The sequence below is a fragment of the Heterodontus francisci genome, chromosome 13 (genome assembly GCF_036365525.1).
Source record: "Heterodontus francisci isolate sHetFra1 chromosome 13, sHetFra1.hap1, whole genome shotgun sequence".
Lineage (NCBI taxonomy): Eukaryota > Metazoa > Chordata > Chondrichthyes > Heterodontiformes > Heterodontidae > Heterodontus > Heterodontus francisci.
Window position 1 is genome coordinate 21,822,904 of NC_090383.1, and position 17,926 is coordinate 21,840,829.

The following is a 17,926-nucleotide window of genomic DNA, read 5'->3' on the forward strand; positions in this document are numbered from 1 at the left end:
CGATGGTGGGATGGGTGGAGGAAAGGAGGGGGAGGGATGGAGGGAGGAGATGGGGGAAGAGAAGAGAAGGGAGGGGGAGGAGAGGAGGGGAAGAGAAGGAAATGGGGAGGAGGGGAAGGGGGTGCGAGATGGGCTGATGGAGGAGGGGATGGGAGAGGGATGTGCAAGGGAGAGAGGGGTGGGCAGTGGGGGGGGGGGAGGGTGGGAGAGGATGGGGGGGGGGAGGTGGAGGGATGTGGAAGGGAAGATGGGGAGGGGTAGGGATGGGGGAGGAGGAGAGGTGGGGAAGGGATGGGAGAGGAGGGGACAGGATAGGGGAGGAGAGGAGGGAGGGGGAGGAGAGGCAGGGAAGGGATGGCAGAGGAGGGGGAGGGGGAACAGAGGGGAACGGAGGAAAGTGGCATATGCAGCTGAATAAATGTTCCCAATCTAGTGGCAAAGAAGTCTATGAGCTCCTTGCACTTGTTGGAGGTGAGCTTGTAGGAGGCAGAGGGAGGGGTTTGCAGCAGAGAAAAGAAGCCAGATGTTATGAAGTTCTGATGCAGTGTGGGACCTGGACTCTGTTGACAAAATACTCCTCCATTGGCTGCCAATGAGCTTAATTGATGACCCACCTCTTCTGGGTGGGCAGCGGTCCTCTCCGAGATGTTGCGTCTGGAAAAATCATGCAGAGGTGGCAACACGTAGGGCAACCGGCATGTCGCACTAATGCGCGAATTTGCCGGTACTCCTGCCTCCGAACCCGCCTGCATCTCCGTGGCAAAATTCAGCCCAACAAGATTGAGGAGGGTTCAACCATGAGATTGGGAGATGGACAGATGTTCCACCCTGACATAAGGGGAGGGAGAAGGGGTTCAACCCTGAGATACAAGGGGTAAGGATTAATCTTGAGCTATGGAGATGCATAAGGCTCAACCTTAAGATAAGCTGAGGCACAGAGCTAGCTGAGGATTCATTGCTGAGATAAGGAAAGGGGCTGGTGGCTCAATTCTAAGAAAAGGAAAGGGACTGCCCACCTGTACCAGTTAGGTAGAATTGCATAGATTTTACAGCACGGAAACTGGTCATTCCGCCCAACTGGTCTATGCAAGTGTTTGTGGTCTTCCACCTGGCTTCATCTAACCCTATCAGTATATCCTAGTAGTCCTTTCTCCCTCATGTAGTTATCTATCTTCCCCGTAAATGCATCTGTGCCAGGGCATCTTAACCTTTTGTGTTCTGAGGTACCCTGCCGTGTTATAAAAATTTCACAGACCCCTGTAACACAAGTATTTTTTCTGAATAAAAATTAGTTATATAATTAAACATGTATATTTATTATTTTTGTTTTACTTAATCAACAATTCTGTCAAAATGTGGAATATCTTCGATAAAAATGAGTAAAAAGTGGGAAACGATTAACCAAAAAGATCGACAAAGACGTGGTTGTGGTTCAGTGTGATCATCTTGATCAGGTCGATGATCAACATCACGATTGATAATCAGCAAAGGAAATCTACCCTCATAGTCACGATCGTCGAAATCTCCAGGTCTGTTCGCAATCAAGTATCTCGTGTTCCACTTGTTGTCATCCAAGAGATAGCATTGGTACCGAGCATCTGCTTGATCTGCTTAGGTCGTGATAGAGACGACGTGAGCTTGTGGTTGCGATTTGGACATTTGATGCAAACCCAATTTCCAACTGCGAATTGTGGTTTCCTTGTGCCTATTGCTGATTGGAGTATGCTTTTACTTTGCTATGTCGCTTCATCATTACTTCTGCATTTGCTCTGGCATTTGCATTGGATGGTGGTAATGGCTGAAGAATGGTCAGCAGCATGCAAATGTTGTGATCAATCATAAGTTTGGTCCGTGTCTTTCCAGTCAGAGAGTGTGGGGTGGATCGATATGTGTGAAGTAGGATATGAATGGATTGTTCAAACATTTTCCCCTCCAACATGCTAGCTCTCAAACTGTCCTTGATCACCCTGTTGAAACGCTGGATGTCACCATTTGATTACAGGTTGTATCTGGATGTCAGATGGTAGTGAATTCCGTAGCTTGCTAGGGACTCCATGAACTGACCGGAAACAAACTGCGGTCTGTTGTCCGTAGGGATAGTCTCCAGCAAACCCCACTTTGTAAACAATTTGTCTAGAATTTCAATGACCGAAGTGGTGGTTATGGAAATTATTGTTGTGATTTCCAGCCACTTGCTATGTAAATCATGAACAAAAAACATTGATTGTTAGGGGCTGCATTCACTTCTCTGAAAATATCTGCTTGGAGTTGTTGCCATGGGGTCAGTTGTAGAGGTGCGGGACACGGTTCAGCAGGTTTTTCACTGAGTGTATACTACGCATTTTCTGATGGCACAAGAGAAGGCGGCAGAGTGGGCAGCAGATAGCTCAGAAAGTAAGCAAGTACCTAAAAACTGACTCACCTCACAAAATAGAGGAAGAACTGGTCCTATACTACAGAGTACGCAATGAGCTCGCACTGTTTGATGACAGCTGATGACTTCCAGGTGATGATCTATTGCTGGCAACCAGACTGCTTCACGGGATTGTTGTGTCATCTTAACGACACCAGAATGGGTAAGGTGCAACATCCATTGTTGTATCGCTTTCGGGATAACTGCACGAGTTCCATGTACGATACAGTTGTCATCAAACAGTGCGAGCTCATTGCGTACTCTGTAGTATAGGACCAGTTCTTCCTCTATTTTGTGAGGTGAGTCAGTTTTTAGGTACTTGCTTACTTTCTGAGCTATCTGCTGCCCACTCTGCCGCCTTCTCTTGTGTCACAAGATTCGTGGTCATATGCAAAATCACCACGTCTACATAGTCTTCAATGTCACAAGTCGGTTCAGTAACGCTGTCTGCTATAGTAGTGTGGCTAAGCATATCAGCTATTTGGTTGCATGAACCTGTGAGATACTCGACCTCGAAGTTGTACTGATGAAGGTGAATAGACCATCAGTAGATGCGTAGAAGTCGATGACCAGATCCTGATGTGGCTAACAATGTAGCCAATGCTTGGTTATCGGTGCAGAGGGCACATTTCCTACCATGGAGATACAGGTGCCAATGTTCACAAACACAATGGAGGTGCATGTGCATTGATCCTTGAAGGTGGTAGGACATATTGAGTGAGTGGTTTGTAAAGCATATGGGATCTTGGGCTTTATAAATAGAGGCATTGAGTACAAAAGCAGAGAAGTTATGCTGAACTTTTTTCAAGCTCTGGTTAGGCCCCAACTGGAGTACTGCGTCCAGTTCTGGTCACCAGACTTTAAGGAAGGATGTGAGGGTTCTTAAGATGATACCGAGGAGATTTACCAGAATGGTTCCAGGGATGAAGGTTAAGTTGGAAAAGCTGGGTTTGTTCTCCTTAGAACAAAGGAGAATGAGGGGATATTTAATAGAACTGTACATGATTATGACAGGGTTAGACAAATTAGACAACGAAAAGCTATTCCCATTAACAAATGATACAAGAATTAGGGCATACAGATTGAAGGTTTGGGCAAAAGATGCAGGGGGAATATGAGGCAGCACTTTTTTATGCAGTGGGTGGTAACAACCTGGAACTCCCTGTCCATAAGGGTGGTGGAAGCAGAGATGACTTCAAGTGGAAGTTGGATGGCCACCTGAGAGAAATAGACTTGCAGGGCTATTGGGAGCGAGCCAGGGAGTGGGATTGACTGCATAGATCCGTGGCAGGTCAGCACAGACTCAATGGGCCGAATGGCCTCCTTCAGTGCCATACATGATTCTGTGTGGGCTAACACTTCCTGCTGTCCAGTGAAGTATTTGCGTTCCATTTCCGACGGGCATGATACAAATGTGATCAGTCGTTTGCTTCCTGCAATATTGAGAGAGTACAGCTCCTATTGCATTTCCTGATGTGTCTGTTACGATGTACTTTTCCATATGTGGTGTTGCGACCGGTGAAAAGGGGTCTAGGGGTCCCTCTCAGCCTTCACCTGCTTTTACCGTAACAGGGTTTAATTTTAAACACACTTTTTAGCTCTCCCTTGGCGAATCTTTGATTACCACTTTCCAATTGTAAGGCAAAGAAACCAGCCAAACAGGTTTTCTTAGGTTTAAAGAAGAAAAGTTGAAATTTATTAAACTTAAACTCTACTTTGGTCAACACCTCCAGATATATGATGTGCCCACCCTAGCATGCATATGCAATAAACACACATGCAGATAGAGACAGAACAGAGCAGAAGAAATAAAGTGGAAAAGTTTGAGACAATATCTGAAGATGGTTTCTGGTTACTCTTTAAGCTCGCTCTAGACTCCTTGATTGTAGGTAGATCTTGCTTTTTGCTGGGGCCCAGTATTCTTCTTAAACGTTATTCCATGTGGGAGACTTCTCTCTTGAGGTTCACATCTTCAGTGGATTTGGATTTCTGTGAGAAAGAGCTGGGAGCAGACAGAAGAGGTCTTCTCAGTCCAGGAGCAAATGGCCTCTCTCAGTTCAAAAACTGTCTGTGCACAATTCAAAAATTCCCAAGTTGGCCAGCAGGTTAGTCACATGACCAACTGGTTTAACCACTTCTGTGTTTGTGGATTCTCTTGGCCTAGCAGACCCTAGAATGTCTCTTCTTACACACAATACCTGGTGATCAAAGTCCATTTTTGGTTAAGTGGAGAAGGGAAGTAACCTCTCTTGTCTCCATTGGTATGCAAATGTCCTTCATCCAAGTGTCTGGCAGCCCTTGTCACAGGCCTTCTCTTCTTCCCAGCAACAATTTGAAATTTAATGTGCATATGGTGAAATTAATATGCCTCATTCTTGGCAGGTTAGGTCCCAGTATGACAGTGGGTTGAAATGCGTGAGCAGTGGTGGAGATGCTATCTTTGCCTTTAGTATGCCAAGCACTGTTTGCTGTGCGATTGTCCATTCCCAGTGTGTATCTTTATGCAGTTGTCTTTGAAGAGGCTCTGTGATCTCCGCATATTGGGGCACAAATTTGTGATAAAAGTTGGTAGTGCTGAGGAAAAATACCGACTGTTTCGCGTTAGATAGAGTCAAAAGCACATGAATGGCTTTGACGTTGTTGTACGTAGGCTATACTGCAGCTGCTGTCAATTTGTACCCAAGAAAGTCAATCTCGGATGCCATAAATGTGCATAAATGCACTCGTTAAGTGTCAAATTCTGTTGTGTGAATCAAGCGAGAACCATGGATAACCCTTGATCGGTATCTGTTTTGTCCCTTTCATGGACAATGACATCACGAGAAGGTTCTGTGTCCCCTTGACATCTGATAAGACTGAAGACAAGTGCCAGGCAATGACCATCTCCAACAAGAGAGAATCTAACCATCTCCCCTTGACATTCAACGGCATTACCATCACTGAATCCCCCACTATCAACATCCTAGGGGCTACCATTGACCAGAAACTGAACTGGAGTAGCCATATAAATACCATGGCTACAAGAGTAGGTCAGAGGCTAGGAATCCTGGGGCGAGTAACTCATCTCCTGACTCCCCAAAACCTGTCTACCATCTACAAGGCACAAGTCAGGAGTGTGATGGAATACTCTCCACTTGCCTGGATGGGTGCAGCTCCAACAACACTCAAGAAGCTCGACACCATCCAGGACAAAGCAGCCCACTTGATTGGCACCCCACCTACAAACATTCACTCCCTCCACCACCGACGCACAGTGGCAGCAGTATGTACCATCTACAAGATGCACTGCAGCAATGCACCAAGGCTCCTTAGACAGCACCTTCCAAACCCGTGACCTCTACCAACTAGAAGGACAAGGGCAGCAAATGCCTGGGAACACCACCACCTGCAAGTTCCCCTCCAAGTCCCACACCATCCTGACTTGGAACTATATCGCCGTTCCTTCACTGTCGCTGGATCAAAATCCTGGAACTCTCTTCCTAACAGCACTGTGGGTATACCTACCCCAAATGGACTGCAGCGGTTCAAGAAGGCAGCTCACCACCAGCTTCTCAAGGGAAATTAGGGATGGGCAATAAATGCTGGCCTGGCCAGTGACGCCTACATCCCATGAATGAATTTTAAAAAAAACCTTCAACTCTGCACTTGGTCAAGTTCCCCAACAGGCTGAATGCTTCCACCCGCACTTTCTCAGACAGCCCCGAAGAGTAGCTGAAATCTGTGAAGGATTGGATATACAAAGGGCTGGATGGTGTTTGCCGTTGAATCTATTATGTTCTTATTCAGGCAGGACAGCACCGTATGCATTAGCAACTCCGACTTCTGCTCATTCTCAACAGGCTTATCATTGTGTCCGTCACACTCCAAGGCCATCACTTAGCATCGAAGTTAATATTTTTCAGGGCCCTGACACACAGCCACTGGGTAAAAGGAGAGGCATCGAGCAAATACCTTATCAAACCGTTTACCACAGTGTCTTTGAGCTGCGGCCCTGAAACCAGTGGACCTTTCAGCAGTTCTCCAAAGAAGATGATTACCATAACTGCCTGACAGTCTTGGAGCCTGATGATGTGAGAGGCCAGTTGGTTCATGGCATGAGACAGACTGTAGCCAGCATGTTCTGTCATTGCTCTGGCCTGCAGAAGCTTCATCATTTGGTGCCATCTGCCATTTCTATTCAAGTTTTCAATAATGTCCCCATTTGTTGCTTGGCCTAGAAGGAGCTTTAGTGTCTGTACACACTTCTTACACAAACCCCTACTTGATGATGTTTCTTTATTTTATTTTTATTTAGAGATACAGCACTGAAACAGGCCCTTCGGCCCACCGAGTCTGTGCCGACCAACAACCACCCATTTATACTAATCCTACATTAATCCCATATTCCCTACCACATCCCCACCATCTACCTACACTAGGGGCAATTTACAATAGCCAATTTACCTGACAACCTGCAAGTCTTTGGCTGTGGGAGGAAACCAGAGCACCCGGCGGAAACCCACACGGTCACAGGGAGAACTTGCAAACTCCGCACAGGCAGTACCCAGAACTGAACCCGGGTCACTGGAGCTGTGAGGCTGCGGTGCTAACCACTGCGCCACTGTGTCACCCTAATTCAAATTGTTTCAAATTGTGCTGCAAAATCTCTCTGCTGCAATTCAGTATCTGAACGATCGAGCAGAGAAATATTAACGCAGCTGTTTAAAGAAATAAGTAGAGTACTGAAGATCAGTGGGAATAAGGCATTCACCGCCTCTGCCAACTCAGGCTTAGTGATAAACTCATACAGCCCACAGATGGCACAGATGGTTTTCTGTTCCCACTGATGGGGCAGGTTCTTCTCCCAAGTGTGTACGCCAGCTCCTTGATAGTCCTGACTGCACAAGTGTCTTCGGCCACTGATCTCCACACATCATTGACACAGTTCTCTGAAGGGATGGGGTAGGTGAGGAGATGGGACACAACTGCTTCTGTATTGTGCCAGGCCAAAATGGTGATAGTAAGTAGAAGTGAATGTTTTACATCTTCGAAAGGAACGGTCTGAAATTCAACCCTCAGCATATCAAGGATTTCTGAGACCAGATCCTGCAGTTCACTGCTTCGCCTTTTAATGATGACTTTTACGAGCACAGCAGCTGCTAAGGAACAGCTGGGGTGTTAGACAGTCCGTTGAAGACCATGAGGAACGAGTTGTACAGCTGCTCGTGGGGCAAATGCTTGGAAATTATCTCTCCGATCTGATGGCATTTGTTCAAGAGGACTGAAACATCATTGTTGTCTAGCTGTTCTCTCAGTGTGTTCAGATCCTCCAGCTGCTCCTGTTGCTGATCCAGATCGGCGCCTTCATATGATAACTGAATGGACAATATGGTGTACACAGAGTTCAGGGCTATCTGGCGCAAAGGAAGCGAACTGTCTGCACAGCGCGGCATCAGTCGGCCAATTAGAGTCCCCACAATATTTTCAGATGCACCATTAGTCGCGTTAAGCTTCTGCAAGTAAACTTTCAGAAGCTCTAAGGTGGTCTGCTTGGCTCTCTGTCACTCATGGTCTTCAGTTGAAATGATCCCCTCCTCTACATGATGGATTGTATTTGCTATGCTCTGCTGAGAATTTTCATTTTTCTCAGTGATCTCTTCAAGGTCATCTGTGAATAAATCTACTTTGATGTCCATTTTAAGGGTGGCACAGTGGCGCAGTGGTTAGCACCGCAGCCTCACAGCTCCAGCGACCCGGGTTCAATCCTGGGTACTGCCTGTGTGGAGTTTGCAAGTTCTGCCTGTGTCTGCGTGGGTTTCCTCCGGATGCTCCGGTTTCCTCCCACAAGCCAAAAGACTTGCAGGTTGGTAGGTAAATTGGCCATTATAAATTGCCCCTAGTATAGGTATGTGGTAGGGAAATATAGGGACAGGTGGGGATGTTTGGTAGGAATATGGGATTAGTGTAGGATTAGCATAAATGGGTGGTTGATGCTCGGCACAGACTCGGTGGGCCGAAGGGCCTGTTTCAGTGCTGTATCTCTAAACTGAACTAAAGTAGCCATTCCACAGATTGAAATCAGATTTTGTTTGGTCGTTTCAGATTTCTTTCGAATAGGTGATGTTCAAAAATTCCGATGTTTTTAACGCACTTGGCTTTACCTCTTTCCTCGTTGCTCTTGCAGACACAAGTGCACAGTTTGTATCATTTCGCTGTGTTTTATGCAGCCCTGCAGTTTCTGTGTTGTCATGGTTCTATTGTGAGGGCAGGTTACGTAACGCTTCAGTTGTGATGTGGCCCTGGGTCTTGCACCCATATAAGACCTGCCACCTGCGTGTGACCATTTAAGATGGGTAGGGGAGATGCAGACCATTGAGATAAGGCAACTTCACAATGCTTGGCAGCCATATCTGGATTGAACAGCTGTTTGTTCCTAATATACCATCCACTGCACCAAAGTCACTCAAAGTATTTGTGACAAGACATGTAGAAATGCGAATGTAGGACAGACTTTTCTAGCAGAATTTCCCCCGAGTTAAGATGTTCAACTGTCAGCTCTTGGGAAAAAGCTAGAATCTATTATTAGGAACGTGGAAGCAGAACACTTAAAAAATCATAAAAGCAAAATACTGCAAATGCTGGCAATTTGAAATAAAAACAGAATGTGCTGGAAACACTCAGCAGGCCAGGCAGCACCCATGGAGAGAGAAGCAAAGCCAACGCCCCAGGTCTGCGACCCTTCCACAGGTCACAGACCTGAAACGTCAACTCTACCCCAATCTCCCCAAATCCGGTGACTAAGGAAGGATAGTGTGTATAATCTGTATCATCAATCACAATGTGTGCTGTGGTGGGGGTATGCAAGTTAGAAGACAAGCTTATCAAATGGGTCTACCTCCATAAGTCTCCTGCCTTTGGCCATATAGAACGTGAACTTGTCTAGGTTGACATTTTTGTAGTGCACTGAAACTGTGATCATTCTGAAGACTGGGGTAATCGAATCACCGTAAGCTTGAAGAGTGTCACAAGAGTGAAAGTTGTGAAAAAATAACAATGGTAGATGTCTTCGCTCAATATGGATACTTTCCCGCCCACATTAATGAGCGAAACTGAAATGCCCACAATCGCGACTGTGCAATCCTTGAAGTGACTTCCGTGCATGGGACCAGGCACTTTATTGTCCGCAATAGTATACACATACCGTATTCACTCTCAGAAATAGGTTTCTCCACGTGTCGAATGACAGTCGTCTTGTTCAGTGATCTGCATATCTCTGTGAAGTGATTCATCTTTCTTCCTTATGCCGGAAATGGTGTTTTGAACCCATGGGTACACCCACAATTTGGGCACGTTTTTGAGGGTGCCTGATTATGATAGGGCAAGTGTTGATGAGCCTGCTGAGGTCTCTTAGTCCGTAACCCTTGCACTTGAGCGGATTGGGCAAGCTGCGTCTGTGACCTTGAAGATATATTTTTGTGTAACATCTTTGAATCTAACATGGCGGATTCCATTTGAATGGCCAAGGTGGTGACCCTTTCCAAAGTCAAACCATCATCCTCCACAAGTAGGCATTCCCTAATTCGTGTGATTGAAGCTTTTTCAAATAGTTGGTCACAAATTAGTCATTAGTGTGCCAAATTTGCATGTAGAAACCAACTGACACAACGTTACCACATATTGTATTATGGGCTCACCATTTCACTGGCATCTCCGGCAGAACATGTATCGTTCAATCATCACACTTTTCCTCAGGCCAAAATATTTTTCGCGAGCACTTACCGTCTTATCCAACACAGATGTATCATCCATTAGCTTCTCAAATATACACTGGCCCTCTGCTCTGAGGCAATGCACCAGTATTGCCTTCTTGAGCGTCACTGCTACATCCTTACCGTCCATACCCGTAGCGAGCAAGTAGATTTCAAACCCAGAAATCCATCTGCGCCACGGAATGGGAGGATCTCCTGGCAATGACAGGAAAGGTGCTGGGGTCAGTAAATTTAAATTACTCGCGATCTTCGTTGCCAGATATTATGTTTCGTAACCCAAGCATGAAGAAACTAGACTCACGATTTCAGTGTGAAGGCTTTATTCAGATGGCTGCCCAGATCTGTCTTAGATTTAATTTCGGAGCCACGCCCCCTCAGGGTTGACTGGTGAGCAGTCTTACAAACAAGGGACAAGGTTATTAATTACTGAGCAATCAAACACAACACCAAAGGCGAGTAAATAATAAACCGAAACATGCAGAAATTAGTAAGAGGGAGGTAATGGTTAACCAAAAGTTAAAAATAATTTTCAGAGACTAAGTTCGAAGCGGGAAATGTTTAACAAAGCACCTGTCTGAAAAAAGAGTGCTGCCCTCTGCTGGTAGTGGGCTAGAATTACCTTGGTCAATGATTTCCCATTGTTCATTTCATCTGGTTCGTACGGGCATGATTGGATGCATTTTGCTCTGGACTTCCAAGCCTGATTTCTTCCTGGAATGGCTCACTGGAAAGTGTTGGTGCTGTGATGTACTATTTGCCTGCATTGGCCCGATTAAGCAAGGGAAGAGCGTGGAAGGACGACTCCACTGCTGTGCCCCGTGTGCTGACCCGATTTTCTGCTAACTTTGGGTTGCAACATTGGATTATCTCTGGGTCAACAGTAGATGAAAGAGTTTGCTAAGCTGGAGAGGGCAGTACCAAGCCTGTGTGGCTCCACCATTGTTGGACGAAGTGACAGCAGTAAAGCAGAAGAATACTTTCTGACTGATAAATCTGTAAGTTTGTGACTGATTGTCATGGGTATGCCCTTTGGGATATCTGGGGTGAAGGGGCATCCAATGATACCAGAATTAACCTGATCAGCCACTGGGAAGCCGGATGGCGATCCCCGGAACCTATCAAGGTGGACCTGTTAAAACTACAGCGATCAAGGTTGCCATCAGTGGGTGCACCAGTCACCTTGCCTCAGTGATTGATTCTCATTTCGCCAGTCGGCACTTATGGGGTCTCAGGTGGGATGCGCTTTTTTCCAAATTTCCACGTCTATTAGGTGGACCCTAAGGGGAAAGGGCAGTGGACCTCCAGTTGAGGATTTTTGATCTATTGTATTCACCTCAACTACTCCAGCGAGCCAACCACTAAGAGAGCAAGACTACACTTTCTACTGGCAGGGTAGGGATCCTGAAGAACCAAGGCAGCATGGAGTGGGCTTCGCCATCAGAAACTCTTTGCTCAGCATGATAGAGCCACCTTCAAATGGCTCGGAACGCATACTGTCCATCCCACTGCTCACCTCCTCTGGCCCAGTACACCTACTCAGCAACTATGCTCTAACATTCTGCTCCCCACCTGAAGTTAAAGACCAGTTCTACGAGGAACTCCATAATATCATTAGTAGTATTCCTAATACTGAACATTTGTTCCTGCTGGGGGACTTTAGTGCCAGGGTTGGGGCCGACCATGACTCATGGCCCTCCTGCCTTGGGCGCTATGGCATTGGAAGGATGAATGAGAATGGACAGAGACTGCTGGAGTTGTGTACCTATCACAACCTCTGCATCACCAACTTGTTCTTTCATACCAAACCCTGTCACCAGGTTTCATGGAGACACCCAAGATCACATCGTTGGCACCAGCTGGACCTCATCGTCACAAGGCAAGTCTCTATAAACAGTGTACAAATCACACGCAGCTTCTACAGTGCGGACTGCGACACCGGCCACTCCCTGGTGTGCAGCAAAGTTAGACTTAAACCAAACAAGCTACATCACTCCAAGCAGAAGGGTCGCCCGCGCATCAACACTAACAGAATTTCTTATCCATAGCTGTTACACAAGTTTCTAAATTCACTTGAAAAAGACCTTCAAAACACTCCTGCAGGGGATGCAGAGACGAAGTGGGCCCACATCAGAGATGCCATCTATGACTCAGCAATGACGACCTTAGGCAAAAGTGAGAAGCAGAATGCAGACTGATTTCAATCTCACTTTGAAGAGCTGGAGCCTGTCATAGCTGCCAAGCACATTGCACTGTTGAACTACAAGAAAGCCCCCAGCAAGTTACCATCCGTAGCACTTAAAGTAGCCAGAAGCGCTGCACAAAGAACAGTCAGGTGCTGTGCCAATGACTACTGGCAACACCTATGCAGTCATATTCAGCTGGCCTCCAACACTGGAAACATTAGAGGAATGTGTGATGGCATTAAGAGAGCTTTTGGGCCAACCATCAAGAAGATCGCCCCCCCCCCTCAAGTCTAAATCAGGGGAAACGATCACTGACCAACGCAAGCAAATGGACCGTTGGGTGGAGCACTACCTAGAACTGTAGGTTAGGGCGGCACAGTGGCGCAGTGGTTAGCACCGCAGCCTCACAGCTCCAGGGACCCGGGTTCGATTCTGGGTACTGCCTGTGTGGAGTTTGCAAGTTCTCCCTGTGTCTGCGTGGGTTTTCTCCGGGTGCTCCGGTTTCCTCCCACAAGCCAAAAGACTTGCAGGTTGATAGGTAAATTGGCCATTATAAATTGTCACTAGTATAGGTAGGTGGTAGGGAAATATAGGGACAGGTGGGGATGTTTGGTAGAAATATGGGATTAGTGTAGGATTAGTATAAATGGGTGGTTGATGTTCGGCACAGACTCGGTGGGCCGAAGGGCCTGTTTCAGTGCTGTATCTCTAATCATAATCATGTACTCCAGGGAAAATGTTGTCACTGATACTGCCCTCAATGCAGCTCAGTCTCTGCCAGTCATGGATGAACTGGACGAACAGCCAACAAAATCGGAACTCAGCTATGCCATCGATTCTCTAGCCAGTGGAAATGCCCCTGGAAAGGACGGCATTACCCCTGAAATAATCAAGAGTGCCAAGCCTGCTATACTTTCAGCACTCTATGAACTGCTTTGCCTGTGCTAGGATGAGGGAGCAGTACCACAGGACATGCACGATGCCAATATCATCACCTTCTATAAGAACAAGGGTGACCGCGGTGACTGCAACAACTACTGTGGAATCTCCCTGCTCAGCATAGTGGGGAAAGTCTTCGCTCGAGTCATTTTAAACAGACTCCAGAAGCTGGCTGAGCATGTCTACCCTGAGGCACAGTGCAGCCTTTGAGCAGAGAAATCACCATTGACATGCTGTTCTTCCTTCACCAGCTACAGGAGAAATGCCGCGAACAACAGATACCCCTCTACGTTGCTTTCATAGATCTCACCAAAGCTTTTGACCTCGTCAGCAGACGTGGTCTCTTCAGACTACTAGCAAAGATCGAATGTTCACCAAAGCTACTAAGTGTCATCACCTCATTCCATGACAATATGAAAGGCACAATTCAGCATAGGGGCACCTCATCAGACCCCTTTCCTGTCCTGAGTGACATGAAACAGGGCTGTGTTCTCACACTTACACTGTTTCGGATCTTCTTCTCACTGCTGCTCTCACATGCGTTCAAGTCTTCAGAAGAAGGAACTTCCCTCCACACAAGATCAGATAGCAAGTTGTTCAACCTTGCCCGTCTTAGAGCGAAGACCAAAGTACGGAAAGTCCTCATCAGGGAATTCCTCTTTTCTGATGATGCTGCATTAACATCCCACACCGAAGAGTGTCTGCAGAGACACATCAACAGGATTGTGGCTGCCTGCAACGAATTTGGTCTAACCATCAGCCTCAAGAAAGTGAACATCATGGGACAGGACGTCAGAAATGCTCCATCCATCAATATCGGCGACCACGCTCTGGAAGTGGTTCAAGAGTTCACCTACCTAGGCTCAACTATCACCAGTAACCCGTGTCTCGATGCAGAAATCAACAAGCGCATGGGAAAGGCGTCCACTGCTATGTCCAGACTGGCCAAGAAGGTGTGGGAAAATGGCACAGAACTCAAAAGTCCGAGTGTTTCAAGCCTGTGTCCTCAATACCTTGCTCTATGGCAGCGAGGCCTGGACAACGCATGTCAGCCAAGAGCGATGTCTCAACTCATTCCATCTTCACTGCCTCCGGAGAATCCTTGGCATCAGATGGCAGAACCATATCTCCAACGCAGAAGTCCTCGAGGCGGCCAACATCGCCAGCATATACACCCTACTGAGCCAACGGCGCCTGAGATGGCTTGGTCATGTGAGCCGCATGGAAGATGGCAGGATCCCCAAGGACGCATTGTACAGTGAGCTCATCACTGGTATCAGACCCACCGGCCGTCCATGTCTCCGCTTTAAAGATATCTGCAAACGCTACATGAAGTCCTGTGACATTGACCACAAGTCATGGGAGTCAGTTACCAGTGATCGCCAGAGCCAGCGGACAGCTATAAAGGAGGGGCTAAAGAGTGGCGAGTCAAAGAGACTTAGCAGTTGGCAGGAAAAAAGACAAGTGCAAGGAGAGAGCCAACTGTGTAATGGCCCCGACAACCAATTTTATCTGCAGCGCCTGTGGAAGAGTCTGTCACTCTAGAATTGGCCTTTATAGCCACTCCAGGCGCAGCTCCACAAATCACTGACCACCTCTAGGTGCTTACCCATTGTCTCTCGAGACAAGGAGACCAGAGAGAGAGAGAAGAGAGACTCCATGTGGCAGCATGTTTCACATTCTTACCCCTTGCTGGGTAAAGAGGTTTCTTCTGAATTCCTTATTGGATTTATTAGTGATTATTTTATTTTGATGCCTAGTTTTGGGCTCCCCCCGCCCCCCCAACCCCCAAGTGTAAACATCTTCTCTACGTATACCCTATCAAACCCTTTCATAATTTTAAATACCTTTATTGGATCACCCATCAGCCTTCTCTTTTCTAGAGAAAAGAACCACAGCCTCGTCAATCTTTCATGATTGTTATAACCTCTCGGTTGGGTGAGGTAAGAATGCAATCCATGTGAACAGCACTATGGCAGATCAGTTTATTATTACCGTTATCAATGTATAACCTGTCAAATTCACCCTTTTCACTGCCGATATTAGAGGAGTACTCTCTTCATCTGTACTTCTTTTGATTATAAAAATAGCTAGGTCCCATATTGTGAGAACAGTCGGGACAGTAGAAGCTGGGATTGATTTCCTGAGAGCAGAGAAGGTAAAGAGGAGTTTTAATACAGGTGTTCAGAATGATGAGGGGTTTTGCTTGAGTACTTCGGGAGAAGCTGTTTCCACTGACAGGAGTGTCAGCAACCAAAGGACATGGATTGACATAAGTGGCAAAAGACTCAAAAGGGAGATAAGGAGAATTTTGTCTTTACAATGACTTGTTACAATCTGGAATGCGCTGCCTGAAAAGGTGATGGAAGCAGATTCAATTGTGATCATCAAGAGGCAAATTGATATATACTTTTAAAGTTAAAGATTGCAGGTCTCTGTAGAAAGAGCAGGGGAATGGGACTGATTGGGTAGCTCCTTCAAAGAGATGGCATGGGCACGAAGGGCCAAATGGCCTCGAAGGGCCAAATGGCCTCCTTCTGCACAACAAGAGCGTAAACGGAGGGGAGGAATTCTGGAAAGACCATACCAATGACCTCAAGGGCTGCTTCAACGCTACTTATTTTGTGTTCGTATGTCCTAAAAAATTCATGACCTTGATGCTTCCTAGAAATATAGGTTTGGCAGTTTTCATGGACACCACCCCTTTAAGATATAACATGCAGGCAACAGGGTGCATGACCTGACAGTTTTTTTGTGATTGGTTGAGAACAAGTGTGCTTCAGGGTAAATGACTCAGCCTACTTTACATGTTGCAAAAGAGTTGGCCAGTCCATCAACTGGTTGGATGAGTGCCAAGGGGAGTGGAGTTCCAGACAAAGAACTGCTCACCATGGCTCTCTTCTCTTCTCTGACCCCCGTTATTATTGCGGTGATTTGCATTTTCTTGGCTACTCTCTGGAGCAATAAGAGAAAAGCAAAGGGAGACAGAAAAGTCAAAACTGAAGAGAGAGTCAGTTCTAGACCCTGGGCAGATGAAGACCTGCAAGATGAGACCGAGCTCATCAAGGAAGAGAATGGTAAGGTTAAAAAAAATCATTGGACTCTAATTTTATCATGAAGATTGTAGTGAAGTTGATCTTGTGTGGGGCAGAAAGCATATGAACGTACAAATAGGAGTAGGCCATTTAGCCTCTCAATCCTGTTCTACCAGTCAGTTAAATCATGGCTGATCTTTTTCTTAACTCCATTTAACTTGATTCCATTACCCTTAATACCCTTGCCTAACAAAAGTCTATCAATGTTTGTTTTGAAATTTTCAATTGACCTAGCCTCAACTGCTTTTTGGGGAAGAGAGTTCCAGATTTCCATTATCCTCTGTGTGAAGAGGTGCTTCCTTCCATCTCCACTGAACAGCCTACTTCTAATTTTAAGGTTGTGCCCCATCAAGGGAAATAGTTTCTCTCTACCCTATCAACTCCTTTAATCGCCATCATGAATTAGCTCACCCCCAATCTTCTATATTCAGGGAAATGTAAGTCTTGTCAATGCAATCTCATAATTTAACCTTTTTTTACCCTGGTATCATTCCAGTGAATCTTCTCTGCACCCCCTCCACGGCTGATATATCCTTCCTGAGGTGAGGTATCCAGAACTAAACACAGTACTCTAAATGGTGTCTAACCAAAGGTTTATATAAGTGTAAAATAACTTCCACCTCTTTGCATTCCAGTCTCTTGAGATTAAATTACCTCTTCTGCTTTGCAGAAAGGACATTAAAGTTGTAATATCTCTTTGGTGGGGTGTAGAACAGGCAATAACGAACTGCAGCCCGTATCATACGCCATCCAAGAGCAATTTCATCCCCATTGCCTTTCCGGGGAAGCAAAAGAGGCAATTGTAATAAAATTTTTGCTTTAATGCCATTTCAGTCGTTCTATTAAAGCTATCATTTACTTTCTTTCAATGGAAATACACTTCTGTATCATTGGCTAAGTTTTTCTATGGATTCACTTTACAAACACGAAATTCTCCTTGGAGCTCTCATCTCTGAAGGGTGAAATGGGCTTATATTAAAGGTCTGCCGCACTGTTTGAAAAGGAAAGAAAGAAAGACTTGTACTTATATAGTGCCTTTTTAATCATCTCAGGACAAATACAAAACTCTTCATATCTGATGAAGTACTTTTCAAGTGTAGTCACTGCTACAATGTAGGGAAAGCAGCAGCCAAGTGTGCAGACAAGTCCACAAACAGCAAAGAACAGTACAGCACAGGAACAGGCCATTCGGCCCTCCAAGCCTGCGCCGATCTTGATGCCTGCCGAAACTAACACCTTCTGCACTTCCGGGGCCCATATCCCTCTATTCCCTTCCTATTCATTTATTTGTCAAGATGTCTCTTAAACGTCGCTATCGTATCTGCTTCCATCACCTCCCCTGGCAGCAAGTTCCAGGCACTCACCACCCTCTGTGTAAAAAACTTGCCTCGCACATCCCCTCTCAACTTTGCCCCTCGCACCTTAAACCTATGTCCCCTAGTAACTGACTCTTCCAGCCTGGGAAAAAGCTTCTGACTATCCACTCTGTCCATGCCGCTCATAACTTTGTAAACCTCTATCATGTCGCCCCTCCACCTCCGTCGTTCC

At 46.1% G+C, this 17,926-nt stretch overlaps 1 protein-coding gene across 1 annotated transcript in view; it reads left to right on the forward strand.

Annotated features, from left to right (window-relative positions):
* Positions 1-16,134: 16,134 nt before the first annotated feature.
* iyd (iodotyrosine deiodinase) overlaps positions 16,135-17,926 on the forward strand; it is a 54,125-nt gene continuing 52,333 nt past the window's right edge. The window contains exon 1 of the mRNA XM_068045756.1: positions 16,135-16,360. Coding sequence (XP_067901857.1) covers positions 16,174-16,360 — 187 coding nt within the window. The 5' untranslated portion in view covers positions 16,135-16,173. The remainder of the gene's footprint in view (positions 16,361-17,926) is intronic.